Source organism: Microcaecilia unicolor, chromosome 6, assembly GCF_901765095.1.
Source record: "Microcaecilia unicolor chromosome 6, aMicUni1.1, whole genome shotgun sequence".
Lineage (NCBI taxonomy): Eukaryota > Metazoa > Chordata > Amphibia > Gymnophiona > Siphonopidae > Microcaecilia > Microcaecilia unicolor.
In genome coordinates, this window is record NC_044036.1 from 289,286,046 (window position 1) to 289,309,512 (window position 23,467).

General features: G+C 43.4%; 1 protein-coding gene across 4 annotated transcripts in view; it reads left to right on the top strand.

The window, feature by feature from the left end:
- The window catches only part of MED27 (mediator complex subunit 27), a 405,350-nt gene that overhangs the window by 359,615 nt on the left and 22,268 nt on the right, over window positions 1-23,467 (top strand). For all 4 annotated transcript variants that reach the window (XM_030207783.1, XM_030207784.1, XM_030207785.1 and 1 more), the window contains one exon: window positions 23,191-23,232. In XM_030207783.1, the coding sequence (XP_030063643.1) occupies window positions 23,191-23,232 (42 nt within the window). The remainder of the gene's footprint in view (window positions 1-23,190; window positions 23,233-23,467) is intronic.

Below are 23,467 nucleotides of genomic sequence, written 5' to 3' on the forward strand. Positions count from 1 at the left end.
CTCATCCTTTGAAGCCCACGCCATTTGTCTATTCTACCCGTTGTCACTCAGAGTGGCAGTCATTTACCGCCTCCCTGATAAATCTCTCTCTTCCTTCCTCACTGACTTCGATGCCTGGCTTTCTGTTTTTCTTGATCCCTCATCTCCGTCCCTCATTCTCGGAGACTTTAACATACATGCTGATGACCCTTCCGACTCTCACGCTTCTCAGTTCCTCACTCTAACATCCTCCTTCAACCTCCAGCTGTGCTCCACCACCCCTACCCACAAAAATGGCCATTGTCTTGACCTCGTCCTCTCCTCTTCTGGCTCACCTTCCAATTTCCACGCCTCAGCTCTTCCTCTTTCTGATCATCACCTGATCACCTTCACACTTCTTCACCCCCCCTCAGCCCCGCCCAACATTAACCACTACTTCCAGAAATCTCCAGGCTATTGACCCTCCCACCTTAACCTCTAGTATTTCTGGTCTCCTCCCCTCCATCATGTCCTCCGAGTCTGTCGACAAAGCTGTCTCCGCTTACAATGCCACTCTCTCCTCCGCTCTGGACACCCTCGCACCATCCATCCCCCGTCCCTCAAGGCGTACTAATCCCCAGCCCTGGTTGACCCCTTGCATCTGTCACCTTCGCTCCTGCGCCCGATCTGCTGAACGCCTCTGGAGGAAAACTCGCGCCTATTCAAATTTCCTTCATTACAAATTCATGCGATCCTCCTTCCAGTCCTCCCTATTCCTTGCCAAACAGGGCTACTACATCCAATTGACCAACTCTCTCAGCTCCAACCCTCGTCTCTTTGCCACCCTTAACTCCCTCCTCAAAGTACCCTCCGCTCCCACCCCCCCTCACTCTCTCATCAATCATTGGCTGACTACTTCAGCGACAAAGTGCAAAAGATCAACCTTGAGTTCACTACCAAGCCACCTCCTCCTCTTCACCCTTCAACCCTCCCCCTCAACCAACCAGCCCTGGCCTCTTTCTCCTCCTTTCCTGATTTCACCGAGGAGGAAACCGTCCGCCTTCTTTCCTCCTCAAAATGCACCACTTGTTACTCTGATCCCATCCCCACCAACTTACTTAACACCATCTCTCATATTGTCACCCCCTCCATCTGTCATATCCTCAACCTCTCTCTCTCCACTGCAACCGTCCCTGACACCTTCAAGCACGCCGTGGTCACACCTCTCCTCAAAAAACCATCACTTGACCCTACCTGTCCCTCCAACTACCGCCCCATTTCCCTCCTACCCTTCCTCTCCAAAATACTTGAGCGCGCCTTGATTTTCTCTCCTCTCAGGCCATCCTCGATCCGCTTCAATCTGATTTTCGTCCTCTACACTCGACAGAAACAGCACTCTCTAAAGTCTGTAATGACCTGTTCCTTGCCAAATCCAGAGGCCACTACTCCATCCTCATCCTCCTCGATCTATCCACCGCTTTTGACACTGTCAATCATGATTTACTTCTTGCCACACTGTTCTCATTTGGGTTCCAGGGCTCCGTCCTCTCCTGGTTCTCCTCCTATCTCTCCCACCGCACCTTCAGAGTACATGCTCATGGATCTTCCTCCACCCCCATCCCGCTCTCTGTTGGAGTTCCCCAGGGATCTGTCCTTGGACCCCTTCTTTTTTCAATCTACACCTCTTCCCTGGGTTCTCTGATCTCATCTCATGGTTTCCAGTATCATCTTTATGCTGATGACACCCAGCTGTATCTCTCCACACCAGACATCACTGCGGAGACCCAGGCCAAAGTATCGGCCTGTTTATCCGACATTGCTGCATGGATGTCCAACCGCCACCTGAAACTGAACATGGCCAAGACCGAGCTTATCGTCTTTCCACCAAAACCCACTTCTCCTCTTCCACCGCTCTCGATTTCAGTTGATAACACTCTTATCCTCCCCGTCTCATCCGCCCGCAACCTCGGAGTCATCTTCGACTCCTCCCTCTCCTCTGCGCACATCCAACAGACAGCTAAGACCTGTCGCTTCTTCCTCTTTAACATCAGCAAAATTCGCCCTTTCCTCTCTGAGCACACCACCCGTACTCTCATCCATGCTCTCATTACCTCTCGCCTTGACTACTGCAACCTACTCCTCACTGGCCTCCCACTTAACCATCTATCCCCCTTCAATCAGTTCAGAACTCTGCTGCACGTCTTATATTCCGCCAGAACCGATATACTCATATCACCCCTCTCCTCAGGTCACTTCACTGGCTTCCGATCAGATACCGCATACAGTTCAAGCTTCTCCTTCTCACCTACAAATGCACTCAGTCTGCAGCCCCTCACTTCCTCTCTACCCTCATCTCCCCTTACATTCCCGCCCGAAACCTCCGCTCACAGGACAAATCCCTCCTCTCAGTACCCTTCTCCACCACCGCCAACTCCAGGCTCCGCCCATTCTGCCTCGCCTCACCCTATGCCTGGAATAAACTTCCTGAGCCCTGACGCCAAGCCCCCTCCTTACCCATCTTCAAATCCTTGCTCAAAGCCCACCTCTTCAATGTTGCCTTCGGCACCTAACCTTTATACCTTTCAGGAAATCTAGACTGCCCCAATTTGACTGCCCCTTCTTGATTGACTGTACACTTGTCCTTTAGATTGTAAGCTCTTTGAGCAGGGACTGTCCTTCTATGTTAAACTGTACAGTGCTGCGTAACCCTAGTAGCGCTTTAGAAATGTTAAATAGTAGTAGTAGTAGGACTGGAGGGTGTTCAGTGTAACACCAATGTTTAAAAAGAAAGGTCTGGGAAATTATAAAATGGTGAGGGTAATGTCAGTGCCAAGCAAAACGTTTGAAGGTATACTAAAAATACAGCTTAGTGGGGGTGAGTCAGCATGGGTTCAGCAAGGCAAATTGTGCTTTATCAATATATTAGCTATTTTGAAGGTGTAAACAAAGAGGTAGATAACAGTGAGTCTGAGCAATCCATTCATTTTTCATATTATCAACTTTCTTAGCATTAAGGAGCAACATATTCAATTAAAAGCAAAATTACTAACCTGTAACAGGTGTTCTCTATAGACATTAAGATTAATCAGGTATGTTGTCTTTCCCATCTCCATGAAAGTTGCATTAATCTTTGAGCTGTGAAACTGAGAAATCTGTTGCATGTGGAAAAGGTCACCTATTCTCAGAACTTTACACTAATTCTGGCCTCTGGGAGAGCAGTTTCATCATGACAGTGTGCAAGGATGTCACACAGTTATGTCCCTGATTAATCCTACTATCTAAAGAGAAAATGTGTTACAGATAAGCAACTTTGCTCTTTCTGCATGTAAAGCATGCCTTCCATATGGAAATGCTTTATAAAATTTCCCCCTTAATTATTTCCTAGGACAGGAAAATGTTAGACTAGTTGAAGGTGGCTTCCTAAAGTCTGCAGTTGTGATTGTCACTACTGCCTTGCTGTATTGCTTGTTTGGTGCTAATTTGCACAATAACAAAGAAGAAAATAAGCTAATTTTATGAGTGATATGTTAAATAAACAACTTGACCTGCTTGAACTCTAATTTCATTCAAATATACGTGGTCTGTATGCCATGCCCCTCAGAGTATCAAGAGGCTCTAATGGGACCTGACAGTCTTCAGCTGCTGTTTGTTGCTATTTGCTGTCTTTTACTGAGACACTCATCCCTAGCTCGTACTTATCGGTAACAGGAACCTCTCCCCTGCTCATTAGAATCTAGCATAGTAACAAAACTGCTCACCTTATGAATCAAATTAAAACAAAAGAAGAAAAACAGTCATTAGAGCTGCTAGAATGATGTATATCTTCTCACCCAAAGGCCATGTTATAATGAGAGAAGGTTGCCTTGCAAAATGGGCTGTGCACAGACACCACAGTAGAGTTTCAACACATTCATGTAAAAAAAAAAAATGAGATCCAGAAATCTCTACAAACTAAGAAACCCATACAAGCGCTCCAACATATCAGCAGACCAAGAAGTTCAAATTCCAAAAGACATATACATACAGTTCCAGGCTGAGAGATTTAAACATACATGAGACACCTATATTTGCAGGCTGAGACCCACTCCAGCATTATATTGCCACCCCTTGTAATTAGGTGACTCCAGGTATGACCTTGGTTCCACAGAAGGGCTCTGTTTTCATATGAGTAAGGCCATCCCTTGGATCCCACCCTCTAAAGAAAGGAAGGAAAACAACAGAGTTTCAACTTAATTTATATTCAGAGCTGCTGGGGGGGGGGGGGGAGGCAAAATTCCACGAGCCTGGCCTCCAAGTGGGGACACGGCGCCGGCAAGCTTCCTGCCTCCCTTCTTCTTCCGGGTCTGTCCTCTCCTGCTTCTTCATGCTGCCCAGGACCCGGACTATTTCATTAACACAATATCGTGTTAATGCAATCATCCTGGTCCCGACTCCCATTATGAGCAGGAGAGGACAGACTAAGGAGATTACATGAAACCAGAAGACGGGATGACGTCAAAAAGTTGAAGCCAGTTTGTTTAGTCTGTCTTTTGCCTTCTCCGTGCAACAGTCATCCCACAACAAAGCAAACAACCCTAAGAGCTTCTGCATCCACGCTGTGGTTCTTTATTGCTCGATAGCATTTTTATTTGATCGCACTTATATTTTCAAACATGCCAGCTTGTTCAGCAGACAGGGGCGGCGGAGTGAATGGGGTGCGGCGGTTCGGTTCTTCCCCCGGGTTCCGCTGTGTCTCTTGTTGGTTCTGTTTATATTCCACCAGGCCAAATTCATGAACTACACATAATCTGGCTGCTTTTTTTGGTGTCACCTTCGCTGTGCTTAGAAACAGGTTGTGCAGAAGGCAACAGAGGGCAGTGGTAAAGGGAATTCACTCTGAGGAAAGGGATGTTACTGCAGGGATCTTTTATTGGTCCAGCTCTTTTTAGTGTTTCTGTGAATGGTATTGCAGAATGGCTGTCTGATGAGGCCTGCCTCTTTACAGATGATGCCAAAATCTGCAGTAGGGTAGACATACTTGATGGTGTGGATAACACGAGGAAGGATCTAATGAAGCTTGAAGAACGAAACCACCCAGCTCAAATCCACACAAATCCGATGCATTTGCCGGGCACAAACCGTATTATCGAAAAAAAGATAGGCGCCCATTTTTTTTTTCGAAAATACGGTTTGTCCCGCCCCTTCACGTACCCGTTCTCAGACATAGACGCCCATGGAGATGGGCGTTTGCAGTCGATTATGCCCCTCAAGGTTTCCTAGTAATGGTAAATATTTAGATGATATTGAGAAGGTAGAATCAAATTAGCAGTTGGGTCTCTCTGTCAGGCTGCAAGTTCTGTTATTAACTAAAAACCCTAGCAGAATCACAGTCTTTCAAGTAGCTAGGAGATTGGATGTTGCAGCTTTTTAGATTATTACAGTCCTATGGTTTTCCATTTGAAAGGAGTGAATGACATGAGGAACTCGTATGTTCCTTTGTCCAATATGATGGGATATAAAGGAAGAAGACAAAAAGACTGCTGTGGATAAGGAGAAATCTTACAGGTGGCCTCTCTTATTCATATTAGTGTGGACAGAATAACAGTGCACAATGGTCTTTTTTCCTCTTATTTACTGTATTACAATATAATGTCATTACTTGGCTGGGATGCATATTTTTTGTCAATCTGAACTAAATGAAATATGTGCTTCTGTTAAATACTTATATTAGCAAGGGGGTGCAGGTCTTTGATAGTGATATGACTTTATTAATTACCCCATATCAACATGGCAAAAGCAGCTTTTAGAATCCTACGGTCAGAGAGGGAAAGAAATAGCAGTTTCAAAGGCAAGCTTCAAAGACTGCCAGAAATGTCTCTTGGGTAATTTCTCCTCTCTGCATTCCTTCCACTTCAAAGCTGGATATGTGCTTGTTGGGGGGAGGTGCAAGGAAGGGGTGGGGGCTGAATCCGATATTTCTAATAACTAGTGGCAACAGCCCTATTTGATATTAGATGCATGGAGCATTTTGATTTGCTGTCGCCTTTGAAAATCATTCAGGTGACCTTCAGAAAATGGCCTTCTGTTACTTTGCTTATGCTCAAGAAAGGTGGGGGTGAGAGGATTGGAAAAAAAAAAAAGAAATCTAATTTAATTCACATGCAGAAGATGCCCTGAAATTCTGTTTTCAGCAGGTTTTTTTTTTTTAGTTACAAATGTGTGTCCTGATTGAAAGTGAAAAGTTGAAGAATAATAGACAAGCAGCAATGCATTCCTTACAACTCTACCGTATTTTAAGGGAAGGGTTGTAATGGGAGCAGCAGGGGAATAATTTACAGTGCCTGCATTGGAAGTTGTCGCAATTTTTGATTGCTTTAAATATGTTATTAAATAACATCTCTGCATGATTTTTCTGTTCTTAAGGATTCTTCTAGGTGTACACTTCCCTTAATTGTTGTCCGTACAATTACCCTCTGGGGTGATTTTGATTGATCAGCTTCTGTCTAAATCTCATTTGCCCTTTACACCCCAGTCTGCCCTTTGCTTTTCCCTCATTGATTTGTGTGTGGCAGAAGTGATTCACACTGAAGGACCTAAACTGTATCCCCTAAAGCAGTGGTTCTAAACTCAGCCCTTGGGGCACTCAGCAACTTTGGCTTTCAGAATATTCATAGGGAATATGCATGAGATCAGTATGCATGCACTGACTCCACTATATGGAGAGAAAAGCCAGAGATCTCCCTGGAGTCTGTCATTGCACCAGAACTGAAAATTGACAGATTAGACTCTACTCTTAATTAAGTTTTATATACCGCCTATTGTTCCAAAAGGATTCACATGGTTAACAATACAAGAACTCTCTACAATAGAAAGAAATTACAAAAATTGTCGTCATATAGTATTAACTTCCTCCAAACAGAGTTTATGTTTTCAAAACCTTCCTAAAAGATAGATAGGATGGCAAGTTTTTCATAGTTATAGGCAACATATTCCAAATCCACGTCCCCTGAACAGGAAATGAGCACTCATAAATTGACTTTGATCAAACATTTTTTAACTCCGGAAAATCTAATTTCAGCATCCAGTGAAAACACAAACTTCTTCCAGAGGAAGGAGATTCAAGTATTTCTCCGAGCCCTTCTGATTTCAGACCAAAAATTGCTTTAAAAATCAAGCAAGCTATCTTAAATCTAATATGTTGGTGTATTGGTAGCCAATGAAAATCTCTCAGAAGAGGTGAAACGCTATCAAAACGGCCCAATCCCAAAATCAGTCTTGCTGCAGTATTTTGTAGCAGCTGTAAATGATTACATAATTTACTGGTACCCTTAGAATATAAAGAGTTACAATAATCTAGATTGGGAATCAAAATTGCCTGATGCTCTTCCTCTGTCCTCATATGCTATGTTTCTCTGCATGCTCTTCCTTCCCCTGCAGCAGGATAGTGAAATGAGCCTGTGAAGATTGTCATCACACATTAGTAGGGTAAGAAGCAAAGGACTTCTTTTGGTGATGCAATTCCTCCATCGTTAACGGAGATCAGAAATGACATATTGTCACATGGAGCTTGACAAAATTCCTTTTTTTTTTTAAATGGTGATAGTGAGATTTGTAACTGAATCCAATGTCTGAACCTTGCATGAGCACTTGAGAAGTGACCCTGATGTTAGTGTAGAATAAACAAAAGTCTTAAATATATTATGCACTGCTTACAATGCAGATTATAAGTATTTGTAAAAATATTTTAGAATGTAAATAATTGTATAAAAAATGGAACCAGGAGTATGACTGTATAATATGACTAGAATAATACTGTAAAAAAGTTCAGTAATGCAGGTTTCAGTACCTAAAATCCAAGGAATATTTGGAAATAAAATTAAGAATCCAGGTAATCCGAACTCCAGAGCTTGTTATATTATCTACATCAGGTTTACTATAACAGCTGAAATCTGCTGCCATGATTTTTACTCCAGTCGTGGTGGCTGCACGAATGTCTCAAATTTTTGTATTTATGCACTTTTGATACGTAATCAAAATCCATTTTCTAAACGTCTTTTGAATCTCCCCTACCCTTTTTAAGGGGTGCGCTCCATTGGAACAAGAACACTTGATTTCTCATACCTCAAGGACTTCTGTGTCATGTTTTACTGAATCACTTGATGGCTTGCAGACACAGTGCAGAAATGTCCTTATTGGAGAGACAGAGAGGCTGGAGCTGCTAAATATTCACAATGATCAGCACAATCCAGTACAGATGACTTTAGGAAACCCACACTGACTCTGGGGAGGCAAATCAAGCCAACAAATGCCTGTTGGAATGGCTTTCTTCCCTGAAACTTTAGCAGGAAATCAGCTGACATGCTTGCACTTAAGAGCCAGCTAAGGTGTCCTTCCAGCCTGCTTTGCAGCCCCTTTCTCATATCTCTTTAGAGCATGCAGGTTCTGAGCTTCTGCTTTTAATGCTAATGCATTTTACAGGTCAGAAAATTCTGACTGGGGGCCATCAAATAGAGCCAGCTAGGCCATTTGGCCAGTCAGGTGGTGCTATTGCTTGAATGTGCTGACATGCCTGCTTTCAACTGGAGTCTGTTTTTGCAATGGATTGTCTTATTGTATGGTAGAAGTATTTTTATACTTTTCAATCCAATGAATTATTGGAAAGAAATTATACACAAGGGGTCAAGAATGTTTGTCTGTGGGCAAAATAACTACCCAAAAATTTAATGGAGCAGGGCCAAATTTGGCATGGAGAATAAATTGGCAAAAAGAAACCTTGATTTTGAAAATGGACGAGATGGGTTTCCAGGGAAATAAAGTATCCACAATTTAAAACCTAGTGTAGTTCTATGGGAGATGCAGATCCAGCAGCTGCAGCATGCAACCACTCCTGCAGACCTCCTGCTGACGCACCCTATCCTCTCTGGGCTGACTCTGATTCATGTTTCATTCTCTTTGTCAGTTCTTCTGTGAAACCTAGTGACTGAACCTTTATAATGATTACTATGTACAGTGACACCTGCTGACTGAAACATTTAGATTGCTGCTAGTTGCTATGTATATTGACACTTAGTGGTGGTGAAGCACAGCAATACATTTTTCCATAGTGACAGCTTGTGGTTAAACTATATCCTTTGAAATGTGTTGACAGTGAGATTTAATGTTTAGATATATTATCACCATTGATTTTATGTTATCTTTTAAAACTCTCCATCTCCTCCAGGGCACACAGACCATGGAAAGACACATACACAAACACATACAGAAAACATACATGCACACAGAGTTGTTGGAAAGAATTCCATGAGCCATGGGTCCGCAGGCTTTCCTCATTTGTTTAAACCAGTGGTTCTCAACTGAGTTGTATCAGGACATGCCTAGTCAGTCAGGCTTTTGCAGTTTTTTCTTGTGCATATTCAATGTGGTCATCCTGAAAACCTGACCAGCTGGGTTTGTCATCCCTCCTTTTGGCTGCTTAAAATTGCAATGTGTGCCGTTAACAATAAGGAGAGACCAAAGCCAAGTAGAGTCTGTCTTATCTAGATGAACTGCTTGGACAAACTTTTGGTATATAAAGAGAAAAAATTAATAGTCCTGTAAATATTCATTACTTCACCCATCACAGACTGCTTCCAAGTCGAAATGCTCAGAGAGACAGCACAGTAAATAGATATAGGATCAAATTTTTCAGACATGCCACATGCAGATGCACAAAGCAGCATTTAAAGATCTGAGTGAACCAACATAGTACGAATATAATCAGGAAAAGAATATGAGAAGGTGCTGGGGCCCCAAAAACAATAATGGAATTGGAAAAAGGGTGTTTTATACACCAAAGATCACAAAATGGCAAGAGAATGGAAACTGCACATTGAGAGTTTCAGCTCAAAACAGGAGCCAAATTAACTTTTGCACTTCTAAAAAGACATGAGGTAAATGGCAGAGGATGGCAGTTACAACCCAAACCACCTTATTGAGCAGATTGGTTGGGTCATTTGGATATTTTGCTATCATCATCTGCTATGTTACTCCAAAACATAGGAGCCAACTTTTCTAAATGATTGGTGGTGCTTAACTCGGCACAGATTGCCAAGTCCATATAAAGGACATGAAAGCATGGTGGGTTGTGAACACAACTGGTCAGGCTGTCTTTAAATGAAGAGCTCAGCAGGTGGTGCACACACAGGGAGTACTTGTAGGTGAAAGAAATGCTAGGGATAGCACTGCAAGTCCTACTAGTCTCTCTTCCTCACCAACCTCCATCTCTACAGTTTACCACCCTCTTCCCAACCCATCTACACCACACTCATGCTTTGCATTCCAGTCCACACTGGCCCATATTCTTCCCCTTCCAGCCAGTCTTCAATTGTTTCTCATCCCTACCTAACCTGTGCATCATACACTTTTTTTTTCTCTCAGATATGATAGAGGTCTACAAAATCCTGAAAGGAGTAGAATGGGTAAACACAAGTCAATTGCTCTTTCAAAAAGTACATAGATTAGGAAGTTACATAGTAATACTTTCAAAAGAAATAGGAGAAAATATTTTTTCACCCAGTGCATGAGGACACGCCATGAAGTTACATGGCGGCCCTTTTACAAAGGCGTGCTAGCATTTTTAGCGTGTGCTTATTTTTAGCATGCGCTAAACGTTAATCACCCATATATTTCTATGGGTGTCACTAGTGTTTAGCACACGCTAATGATTAGCATGCCCTAAAATGCCTTTGTAAAAGGACCCCATAGTAATACTTTCAAAAGAAATAGGAGAAAATATTTTTTCACCCAATGCATAGTTAAGTTCTGAAACTCAGTACCACAAGATATTGTACAAGGAGCTAGCATAGCTTGTTTTTAAATAGGATGACAAATTCCTGGTAGTAAAATCCATACATTGTTTTCAAGGGTAGACCTGAGGACAGCCACTGCTTATCCATGGGGTTAGGTAGCGTGGAATCTTGCTACTTTTTGGAATTTTGACCTAGCTTGGCCGCTGTTAGAAGCTGGATACTGGGCTAGATGAACTTTGGTCTGATCTAGTATTGCAATTCTTATGTTCTTATTTAATTTCTAAAAAGGAGACAATGATAAAATTAGCAAAAACTACAAGGAGCAATTGTCAGGGTCAAAAGTTTGCATGAGAATGGACATTATTTTAAAAAATGCCATTTTGGAAGCAGATATAAAATATTCCATCCATTTTTTTTAAATGTTGAAAGAAGACCAAGGGCCCTGTTTACTAAGGTGCGCTAGCGTTTTTAGCTTGTGCTAACCATGTAGATGGGCATCTACACACAGTGCGCACTAAAAATGCTAGTGCGTCTCTAGCGTGGCTTAGTAAACAGGGCCCCAAATAACTGCTAGCATGGTTTAATGATAAAATCAAAGAAGCAATGAAAGCCAAAAGTGCAGAAAATTGAAAATACACCTTAATGAGGAAAATGGAGCATAAGGCAGGCCAAGAGAGACTTTGAAAAAAAGCTTACTATATAGCAGAGCTTCCCAAACTATGTGTAACAAACCAAAATGGGATCGCATAGTCTGCATTTGAGGTTGCAACCTGAGAGAGTTGAAAAACTTTTAAATGCATGATCAGCCCATCCCTCCTAATGAGCACAGGGTATAAATGTCATGAATAAATAAAAAAGTAAATCTGCAGTGCTCAGATCAGCAGATCACAGCAGACCACCACACAAAGATCAGAATAATAAGGCTTTTATTGCCCATAGTATTTCTTTGGTGCAATAAAAGCCTTATTACTCCAATCTTCTGGTGCTGGTCTGCTGTTTTTTCTGCTCATTGTCATTAGGTCTGCATGGGCTCCACAGAATGACAGCAGCATCAGGTGTGGCACTGTAAGAGGACCAGGAACTGTAGTATGGATGGAAAGCAGGCCTCCTAGGATCATATGCTGTTTCTGGCCACAGTAATGTGATTAAGGCCACAGAAAGTTAAATAAGAGTCCTATAGAGGCATTAATTAATACAAAAAAACTTATCAAGTGCATTTATTAATTTATTAAAGACATTATACCCCACATTAGCCTGAAATAGACTTAAGTTCAATGTGGCTTACAAACAATAAAGTGAATAAACACAATAATGTACAGAATATAATACAAATTACAATAATTTCAAGAAGCAAATTAATACATGTGCAGTAAGTAACCAGGGATTTAGACTATCTCAAGGACAAACAAATAATTAAGGATGGATAGGTGAGAGCATAATTAGGCAGGACTAGATGGGAAACAAGATTAAAGAAAAGGGTGTGGGTAAAATTGAAACACAGTTCTTTGTATTCAGAAAGGCTAGACTGAAGAAATGTTTTTTCAGAAGGCTTCTAAAAGTTAGGTAAGCATCTGTAAACTTGATTTAGGAAGAGAATTCCAAATTTTGGTACCTTGATAGGAGAAATTAGCAGAGTGAATTGTTTTATATATCACATTCTTACAGATAAGGAAATGTAAGGCGAGATGTTCTCTAGCTGACAAAACAGCGTTACGGGGGGGGGGGGGGGGGGGGGGGAATTCAGTAAGATTATTCATATATGATGGGGCTTGACCAATCAGGATTTGGTGAATGAAATGCATAATTTGAAAAATATTCTATCTGTTATTGATAACCAGTGTAGCTCATATTAAAAGAGGAATGGCTTTGGAGAAATGAGGAGATCTACATATAAGATAAGCAGCAGTATTTTGAGCTGTTTGTAATTTTTTGAGAAGATAAGTCCAGCATAGATGGAATTGCAGTAGTCGAATTTGGTGAGGACAAGGGATTGAACCAAAGTACGAAAGGCAGATATAGAGAAAAATGGCCTCAATCTCTCTAGATTCCAAAGTGAGTGAAAGACACTTGAAGTTAACTTAGAGATCTTGGTATTCAAGTGTGAGGAAACGATCTATTGTGACTTCCAAGATTTCCATTGATGACTCAAGGGAATAGGTTTTGTTCTTAATGGTAAAGTTACTAAGATTCATAGCATGGTGAGGGTTAGTTATAATTAGAAACTTAGTTTTACCCATGTTAAGTTTTAGTTTGAAATTAGAAGCCTATGATTCCATACGTTTTATCCCTACACTAATCATGTGAGTTATGTCAAATAATTCCTTATAGAATGGGATATAATTGGTGACATCATTGGCATATATGTAGTCGAAAGACCATGTTTTTCTAAAAGATGACCAAGAGGGATCATCATAATGTTAAACAAGATGAGGGAAAGAGGGGGAACCTTGAGGGACCCCACAGCCAGGAGACCAAGAGGGGCATAATTGAACGGGGCACCCAAGTTTTCCTGAGGGCGTCCTCGCAGGACATCCCCACGAAGGGGCGGGGAAACCCGTATTATTGAAACAAGATGGGCGGCCATCTTTCGTTTCGATAATACAGTTGAGGATGCCCAAATTTCAGCATTTAGGTCAAACTTAGAGATGGTCATCCCTAGAGATGGTCGTCCCCAGTTTTCGGCGATAATGGAAACTGATGATGCCCATCTCAAAAATGACCAAATCCAACTCATTTGGTCGTAGGAGGAGCCAGTATTCGTAGTGCACTGGTCCCCCTGGCATGCCAGGACACCAACCGGGCACCCTAGGAGGCACTGCAGTGGTCTCACTGATGCACTAACTGAACGGAAAAAGCCCTTCCCTTACCGATCCCTTAGTGATTCGGAAAGGAATGGGCATGCATGAAGGAAATCGCATGCAGATGAGCTGCTTGCTGTTAGCTCATGTGCACATGATTTCCTTCCTAAGGAGGGGAAGCCAGTGCAGAGCAGCCATGCGTTATGCGTGGCTGCTCTGCGCATGCCAAAGACAGCTTCATACACGCAGACAAGCTGCGTGTATAATAGCCGTCTACAACCTTAAATAAATTGCCATCTACAACCTTAAAAAAAATGCAAGTCCAGGTGAAAACGTCCAAGTGCTCGTCAGGGGCATCTTTTTTTTTTTTTTTTAGTATGGGTGAAGGACGTCCAAATGTTAGGCGCCTTCGCTATGCCTCTGTCCCTGCAATGGGCAGTTGAGGATGTCCAAAATGTGAATGTTTTTGTGAGAAGGACGTCCATGCCTTTACTATGCCTCCGACAATCCCTTTATTTATTTATTTATTTGGATTTTGGATCACAAGTAGCAGCAGTGGGATTTGAGCCGGCCACCTCTGAATTGCAAGACCAGTGCTCTAACCACTAGGCCACTCCTCCACTCCACTCCCTTGAAATTTGGCCGTCCCTGTGGGGGGGGGGGGCAGTTCAGGACGTCCAAAATGTTTGAAAGAAGGACGTCCACACCTCCGCTGACACACACACACCTTCCCCCCAGGGACCTGCATACTGTTGCGATGGACCTGAGTATGATATTTGAGGCTGGCAAAAAAAGTTTTGAAAGTTGTTTTTTTCAGGGTGGGAAGGGGTTAGTCACCACTGGGGGAGTCAGGGGAGGTCATCCTCGATTCCCTCCGGTGGTCATCTGGTCAGTTCAGGCACCTTTTTGAGGCTTGGTCGTAACAAAAAATGGACCAAGTAAGGTCGGCCAAGTGCTCGTCAGGGACATCTTTCTTTTTTCCATTATTGCTCGAGGACACCCATCTGTTAGGCATGCCCCAGTCCCGCCTTCGCTATGCCTCCGACACGCCCCTGGGAACTTTGGTCGACGGGAAGCAGTTGGGGACGGCCAAAATTGACTTTCGATTATGCTGATTTGGGCGACCCTGAGAGAAGGACGCCCATCTCCTGATTTGTGTCGAAAGATGGGCGCCCTTCTCTTTCGAAAATAAGCCTACAAGTGGAAGAAAGTACACCTGATTGTTTGTCTTGATATGACCTAGATCTTAAGCCAGAAAACCATTTCAGGACAACTCCACAGATTCTGTAATAGTCAAGAATATTTAAAAGAATATCATATCCAATATCAAAGGCACTGTATAGATCAAATTGAAGTATCAATATTTTGTTGCCAAACCTTAATTTTCTCCTAAAGTTAGCTAAAAGGATAGTAAGCACAGTTTCTGTACCGTAAGAGGGCCTAAAACCAGATTGTGAACTATGCAAGATGGCATGAAGCTGGAGATACTCTATAAGTTACATACATAGTAACATAGTAAATGACGGCAGATAAAGAACTGTATGGTCCATCGAGTCTGCCCAACAAGATTAACTCATTATACATGGTATGCAATATTTTATATGTGTACCCGAGTTTGACGTAGAATCTGCTCAGAACTGTTCTTATACTAAAATTTCTGAAGTTAATGTCAAAGCCCTTTAAAATTTATACTCCAGCCCATCCATATCTATTCAGTCACGATCAGGGCACAGAAAGTAGAAGTCTGCCCAGCACTGGATTTGCTTCCCAATTACCGGTGTTGCCACCCAATCTCCACTAAGATTCCATGGGATCCATTCCTTCTAAACAGGATTCCTTTGTGTTTATCCCATGCATGTTTGAATTACATTGCCGTTTTTATCTCCACCACCTCCCGTGGGAGGGCATTCCACGTATCCACCACCGTCTCCGTGAAAAACTGCTTCCTGACATTACTCCCGAGTCTGCCCCCTTCATCCTCAATTCATTTCCTCTAGTTCTACCGCCTTCCTGTCTCCGGAAAAAGGTTTGTTTGCGGATTAATACCTTTCAAATATTTGAACATCTGTATCATGTCAACCCTGTTTCTCTTTCCCTCCAAGTTGGTACATGACAAGTCCTTCCATTACTTTAACAAGAAGAAGAATCGAGGCTACAAGTCTATAGCTGGAAACTAAACTTTGGGTATTTTTAGGTATAGGAATCAGAATAATATTGCCATTGTCAGAGGAAAAGAAACCTTGAGACAACATTAAAGTAAGGTTCGAGTGCAAATGATGTAAGAATAAATCAGGAGCTGACTTTAGATAAGTAGGCCACGTATCAAGCGGACAGTGTGAATTTGCGTAATGCGTGATTAACCTGATCAGTAGTGATTGGATGAAAAACGGACCAGATTCTATCTGCTTGAGAATGAGGCAGTAAAGGATCATGTAAATAGAGGAAATAATCTATAGATGAAGGGATATTTTTAAGTTCTAATCTGATTTTTAGATATTTTCTGTTTAAACTAAGGAGCCAAGTGGTCAGCAGTAGATGTGGGATCGGTTGAATTGGTTATTAGTTAAGTGTCCAATAAACTATTAACTAATCAGTAATAGCATTTGAAACAAAAAACCCATGATGAAGTCAGTTGGCTGGCTAGATGACCAAGGGGTAGAAGAAGTGTTCAGAGATTATAAGGTAATAGAAGAAAAGCTAAATTAATTATTTGGCTCAGTCTTTAATGAGAAGAATATTATGATCATACTAGTACAAAAGGCCCGTTTCTGACACAAATGAAATGGGCTCTAGCAAGGTTTTCCTCAGAGTGTGTATGTTTGTGAGAGTGACTCTGGCCCTCATGATCAAAAGCAAACTCTGGCGCTAGAGGCTGTTAATGCCATACTAGCGCCAGAGTTTGCAACCGACCCATGATCAGAGCCCTCGAGCGCATGAAACAGCGCACTCGAGGGCTCTCAGCGCAAGTAGCATGCAATTGCATGCTAAACAGGGCTTCTAGCGCAATTAGCTTGCAAATGCATGCTAATTGGCGCTTAACACATTCATCCCCAATGATCAGCGACCAGCGCGCCAAAGATTGGGTCGCTGGCCGCAGCAACATCAGTGCCAGCTCCGAGCTGGCATTACATTTTGCGGATCATTGGGGAGGAATGGTGAGCCCTGTCCAGCATGCAGTTGCATGCTGGCAGGCCCCCCTTCCCCCCCAAGGCAAACGCGAACGGGGGGCTGGAGGTCCGGTGGACCTCCGGTCCCCCCGACGATCCCCCCCCCCCCATGTTCACGGAGGGCTGGAGATCCGGTGGGTCTCCAGCACCCCCCGAACCCACGCTGCCTCCCAAAAAATGCTATCCTACCCTCCCACCCTCCGACGGGGGGGGGGGGTCTCCAGCCCCCGAAACCCCCAGAAATCGTTGATTGGCTGCCTTCGGCCAAAGGATCTCCCACTGTGATCCATCGACGGGGGGGGGGGGCTGGAGGTTCGGTGGACCTCCAGCCCACCCCAAATCCTCCCCCCAGCGTTGTCCTTAGATTCCCTGGTGGTCCGTGGTGTGCTGTGGTGTCGTGACACTCCCCCTCCCGGACCCCGGACCTTTTGTTGGAGGAGGGACGCAGCCTGCCTGCCTCCCTCCTCTTCCAGTCAGTCGATGCCCAAAATGGCGGCGCCCAGCACTGCCCACTGCATCCTGGGATGCACTGGGCGGGGCTACAGACCACAGCACACCACGGACCACCAGGGAATCTAAGGACAACGCTGGGGGGAGGATTTGGGGTGGGCTGGAGGTTCACCGGACCTCCAGCCCCCACCCCACCCCCGTCGATGGATCACAGTGGGAGATCCTTTGGCCAGAGGTTGCCAATCAACGATTTCTGGGAGTTTCGGGGGCTGGAGACCCACCGATTTCCCCCCCCCCCCCCCCCCCCGTCCGTCCGTGGGTGGGAGGGTAGGACATCGTTTTTCGGGAGGCGGCCACTTAAGGATTGGGTTCGGGTAGGGATGCTGGAGACCCACCGGACCTCCAGCCCCCCCCCCCACCCCCATGATAATCAAAGATAATAGCGCTGCTTAGATTTGCATGCATTATCTTTGATCATCGATGCAGAAAAGCCCTGCACTGTCCCGGCGCTATTTTTAGGGCGCTGTTTGGAACAGCCCAGGGCTTTTGATCATCTGGTCGTCTGTGAGAGAGAGACAGAGTGAGACTGGGTGCGAGTGTGTCTGTGAGAGAGAGAATGAGACTGGGTGCGAGTGTGTCTGTGAGAGAGAGAGTGTGTGTGTGTGAGAATGAGAGTGTTTGCCAGGGGCCCCCCTCCCTCCCTGTTCCAGGGTCGTCCCTTCCCTCCCTCCCTCCGAGTTCCAGAGTCGTCCCCTCCCTCCCTCCGAGTTTCAGGGTCCCTCCCCTCCCTCCGAGTGTTCTTCCCGCTGCGCTATGGGCGCCTGATGAGCCAGCGGCGGGTGCGGCTCCTGATCGCCGCGGCCTGGCTGCTGCCGCCCACCCTGCTCTTTCCCATCACCATCCCCAGCGGCGCCGTGATCCGTGTCTACATCTTGCGGGCCTCGCTGCTCTGTAACCTAGTCGCTGCTGCTGACGGCGCTCATCTTCTTCCACTGCTCGGCCATCGTCACCGTGACCATGACCAATGGGTGCCTTTTTTCGCGGGTTCTGATGTGGACGTCATAATGGGTACGGTGACGTCAGCCTGTGCTACGGAGCCTAGCAGACCAACTCTGAAGAAGTCACGAACACAGGCAGCAAGACCAATAGAACGTTGGAGGTGAGAATTATTATATAGGATTTGCTCACAAGCTTTGTTTTCTTGTGAGCAAACCATTGTAAATCAAGAAGATGTAATAAAGTGAGTTAAAAAAACAACAAATCACCAGGGCTAGATGGTATTCATCCTAGAGTCTTGAAAAAGCTCAACTATAAATTACTAACCTGTTACTAGTAGTATATGTATTATCTAAGATTATGTATCATTTTTATTCTTTGCGACATCACAGGAATGCCTATTACAATTATTTTGTAATCTGCCGTGAACTGTTAAAGAAAAGAGCCGAAAATATCTTGTTGTATTAGTAATGTTAAACCTATCATTTAAAACTGTCATGGGGCCAATATAACACCAAATTTTTTTAAAGGCTTCTGGGTGATCTGGAGAATTATAGACCAGTGAATCTTGATGTCAGTACTGGGCAAAATAGTAGAAGCTATTCTAGAAAAAGAAACCATATGGATAGACAATGTGAATGAGTCATCATGGAGTTTGGAAACCAAGTCTTGCCTAACCAATTATTAGATTTTGTTTTGAAAGTATTTACAGACATATGGATAAAGGTGAGCAGGTTGATAGATAGGCTTTCCTGTGTCAAAAAGTCTGTAACCCTGACACCTGCGCCATTCTGTGCCCCTCCGTTGTCCGCCCATGACTCTCTTTTGCTCCACCCCAATCCCTTGTCATACCTACTGTTGCACCCTACCCCGCCCCACCCCTTTACACACTAGGGGTGCCATCTCGGAAAATAAACTGCCACATGTACACATGCTACATGATCATTTCCCAAACTTTACATCGCAGATATAGATTAGTAATAGAGATATGAATGCAATAACTAAACTGGAAACCTCAAGTACAGCAGTACTAGAGAAATAGAAATAAATGCAAGATATAAAGAGATGAACATTTCTAAAAGCTGACATATTCCAATTTAGTCCATTTTAGTCTCTTTTAACCTTTCCCTACTATCTACTTTTCCTGTATCTTCTATTCTGTCTAATTTGACTGTAACCATATCACCTCTGATTTGGAAATAGCCATTCAGTGCATTGTAAGCCACTTTGAGCCCGCAAACTGTGGGAAAAACATGGAGTATAAATGTGCAAATAAATAAATATAAATTCAAAATAAAATACTTTTTTCCTACCTTTGTTGTCTCAGCATTTTATTTTTACATTTGTTTTGGGCCTAGTGTGTGTCTTCTGCTTTCCTCTGTATTTTTTTCTTTTGCAGGGTCTCCTGTCATAAGTACATAAGTATTACCATACTGGGAAAGACCAAAGGTCCATCAAGCCCAGCATCCTGTTTCCAACAGTGGCCAATCCAGGTCACAAGTACCTGGCAAGATCCCCAAAATGTACAAAACATTTTATACTGCTTATCCCAGAAATAGTGGATTTTCCCCAGTCCATTTAATAACGGTCTATGGACTTTTCCTTTAGGAAGCCGTCCAAACCTTTTTTAAACCCCGCTAAGCTAACCACCTTTACCACATTCTCTGGCAGCGAATTCCAGAGTTTAATTACATGTTGAATGAAGAAATATTTTCTCCGATTTGTTTTAAATTAACTACATAGTAGCTTCATCGCATGCCCACTTGACATTTCTTCTCTCTCTGTACCCTCTGCTTAGCATTCACTTCTCTGCGACCCTCTCCGCCCCCTTCTCCCCCTGTGTCCAGCATTTGCCTCTCTCCTCCCCCCATGTCCCACCTTTTTCCACATCCAGTATTTACCCCTCTTAGCCCTCTCCCATCATTTGCCCCTCTGGAGCCTTCTTTCACCCCTTTTCCAGTATTGTCCCTCTGTGTCCCTGCCTCATTCTTACACCCTTTTCCAGCATTGCCCCTCTATCCCTAATACTCCCTTTGCCCAGCCTCGATTCTTTCTGTCCCTCCTTTTTCTTTTTCCCTTCCTCCTGCACTCCCCTTTCCCAGACCCCAACCTAGGGCCAGGCTAGCTGGCTCTCTTCTGCCTCACCCCCCCCCCCCCCCCCCCCCCCATGATCTGGCATCTCTCCCTCTCTGCTCCCTGTGGTTCCATCAGGTCTTCTCTTCTCCTCCTCCCCCCAAATCTGGTCTCTCCCTCCCAGCCCAAGTTCCTCTGTGCACTGCAGTCTTCCCATTGGTGTCAAAAATTATTTTTTTATTTTATTCTTTACACTCCCCGTCCCCAATGTCCAGCTTGCCTTCAGTGGTGGTGGTGTCCTGTAAGTCAGGTATGGTGGTCAGCAGTGGTAAGGGGGTTCCTCCTTTGGCAGGCCACAGGGTCTTCCCTCTTCCACATCCCTGCCTATATGGAAAAAAGAAGTTGCGTCAAAGGGAGCAGAATGTGGCGGAAGGAAGATTCCATGGCTGCTGGAGGAGGCAGCCTGGCTTAATCATTGCCACCTGGCAGCCAACAAAGCAAGTTAAGATTGGACCATGGGGGGGTGTAATGGGAGGAAGGCAGGGGGAGAGATGCAGCTAGACCTGCCTATGGGGTGGGGAGGAAGAGGGAGGGAGGGTGGGTCTGACATTTGATTTAGAAGCCAGCAATGCTGGCACTAGCTTGCTGGTGTCAGTCTCCACCTGGGCTGCTGTCTGAGCCACAGGGTCCCGGGAGACACAGTGAAAGAAAAAATAAAGCAGCTTTTCAGTTACCAATTTGAAGGGTCTGCCAGCAGCTGGCCTGAGCACTCAAAAACCAGGCTGGCTGAAAACTGGCCAATTGGCAACCCTATTGATAGAGTGTATTTGGATTTTCAGAAGGTATTTGACAAAATTCCTCATGAAAGATTCTCTGGAAATTAAGAAGTCATGGGATAGGAGGCAGTTCCCTATTTTGGGTTGGAAACTAGCTAAACTGCAGGAAACACAGTAGGACTAAATGGCCAATTTTCCAATTGGAAAAGGGTCTGTTGTGAAATGCCCCATGGGACTTGTGCTGTTAAACATTCATAAATTATCTGGAGAAAGGAGCAATGAGTGAGGTGATCAGCTTTGCAAATGACACAACATTATTTAAAGTCATTAAAACAAAAAAGATTATGAAGAATTGCAGTAGTATTTTGTGAGACCAGACTGGGCATAAAAGTGATAGGTGAAATATAATATGGACAAATGCAAAGAGGTGCACATGGGGAAGACTATTCCAGGTACAAAATTCTAGCTTCTGTGTTAATAGTCACCACCCAAGGAAAAGACCTTTGAATCATTATGTTGAAAATTTCAGTGGGAGTGCTGCAGCTACCTAAAAGATTAAATAGAATGTTAAGGATTATTGAGAATCTTTCGAAAAACATAACTAAAAAGATATTTCATTCAATGTGGAAATTAAAAAGAATTAGACCATTTTTTCCAAGGACTGTCTTCCGTAATCTGGTACAATCATTGGTACTCATTCATCTGGACTATTGTAACTCACTCTACGCTGGCTGCCAGCGTAGAGTGAGTTACAATAGACAGCCCAGAACACGGCAGCCAGACTAATATTTGTCAAATCAAAATATGAAAGCGCGAAACCCCTACGTGAAAAACTACACTGGCTCCCACTTAAAGAACGCATCACATTCAAAGTTTGTACCCTAGTCCATAAAATCATACATGTCAGACCTAATAGAACTACCACCCAGGAACGCAAAAAAATCTTCTCGCACATTCCTTAATCTTCATCCCCCAATTGTAAAGGTCTAAAATACAAATCAATACACGCATCTACCTTATCCTATGTGAGTACGCAGCCCTGGAACGCATTGCCACGTAACCTGAAAACGGTCTATGAATTGACCAATTTCCGTAAACTATTGAAGACCTATCTCTTCGACAAAATATATCACAAAGATCAACACATGTAACTGTATAATCTTTAATATATCCAGAAATGTCTCATAATGTCTTTTGCTTTAACACTATCATGTATTTCACCACCATGTAACCCAAAACCCTCTGTAAAACCAAATGTATATTCTCTTCTTATTTCCAGTATCCATGATGAATTGTAAGCCACATTGAGCCTGCAAAGAGGTGGGATAATGTGGGATACAAATGCAATAAATAAAAATTCAAGAAGTGATGGAAAACAAAACTAAGAATGCCTCTGCATAGGTCCATGATTTGACTGTTCCTTGAGTACTGTGCACAGGTCTGGTTGCCATATCTCAGAAAGGATATAGTGGAGCTAGAAAAGGTTCAGAGAAGGGCAATAAAAATGATAAATGGGATGAAACACCTCCCTTTTGAACAAAGGCTACATGGATTAGGGTTTTTCAGCTTGGAGAAAAGACAGCTGAGAGAGGGGATATGATAGATGTTTATAAAATCATGAGTCGGGTAGTATAGTTAAATAAGCAGCTTATGTTTTAACCTTTCAAACCATACAAAAGCAAGAGAACTCTTCATGAAACTATTGACTGGCAGGAAACAAATCATAGGAAGTATTTTTTTCATGCAGTGCTTAATTAACATAAGGAATCAGCTGCTGGAGGACATGGTGAAGGTGTCTAATATAGTGGGGCTCAAAAGAGGTTTGGACAAGTTCCTGTAGAAAGTCCGTAAAATATTAGCCAGGTAGACTTTGGGAAAACCGTGGCTTATCCCATGAAATGAGGCTTTGTTTTGGGTGCCGGAGTTGATGGACCTTGGTCTGGCTTAGTATTTTGCTTGTATTATGTTCTTATGTAACTTTCTGTATTGCCAAAAAGCTATTTATAGCCAGTAAACTAAGCAGATCTTACCTGGAAATCAGAATGCGACCAGCTATAGGTCACCTCAGGATCTTTTTATCACTAGCAATCAGAATTATTGATTTTGTGTTGAACCACTGATCTGATTACTCATTGCAGACCAATATTGTCACTGCTTAGGTACATAATGTATCTGTGTTTAATTTCTTTTCTTCTTTTGGATGCAGCTTGACATATGGTCTAAGTCCAATTACCAGGTCTTCCAGAAGGTAAGTTGATGTAACCAGCAGTGGGAGATGCCCTCACTTTCAAACACTTTACTATTATTGTTAAATTGTCCTTTTGTATTGCAGTGGAGTGTTATTGTATGGAAACTGCTATGGTGCTGTTTGCATAGGGCCATATATCAAATTGGCCAATAAACTAGACACTGGCTGGGGAGGCACAGGGAAAGTCTACAAGCAGATAGCGAATAAACACTTTTTAAATTCCTTATGAAGATGG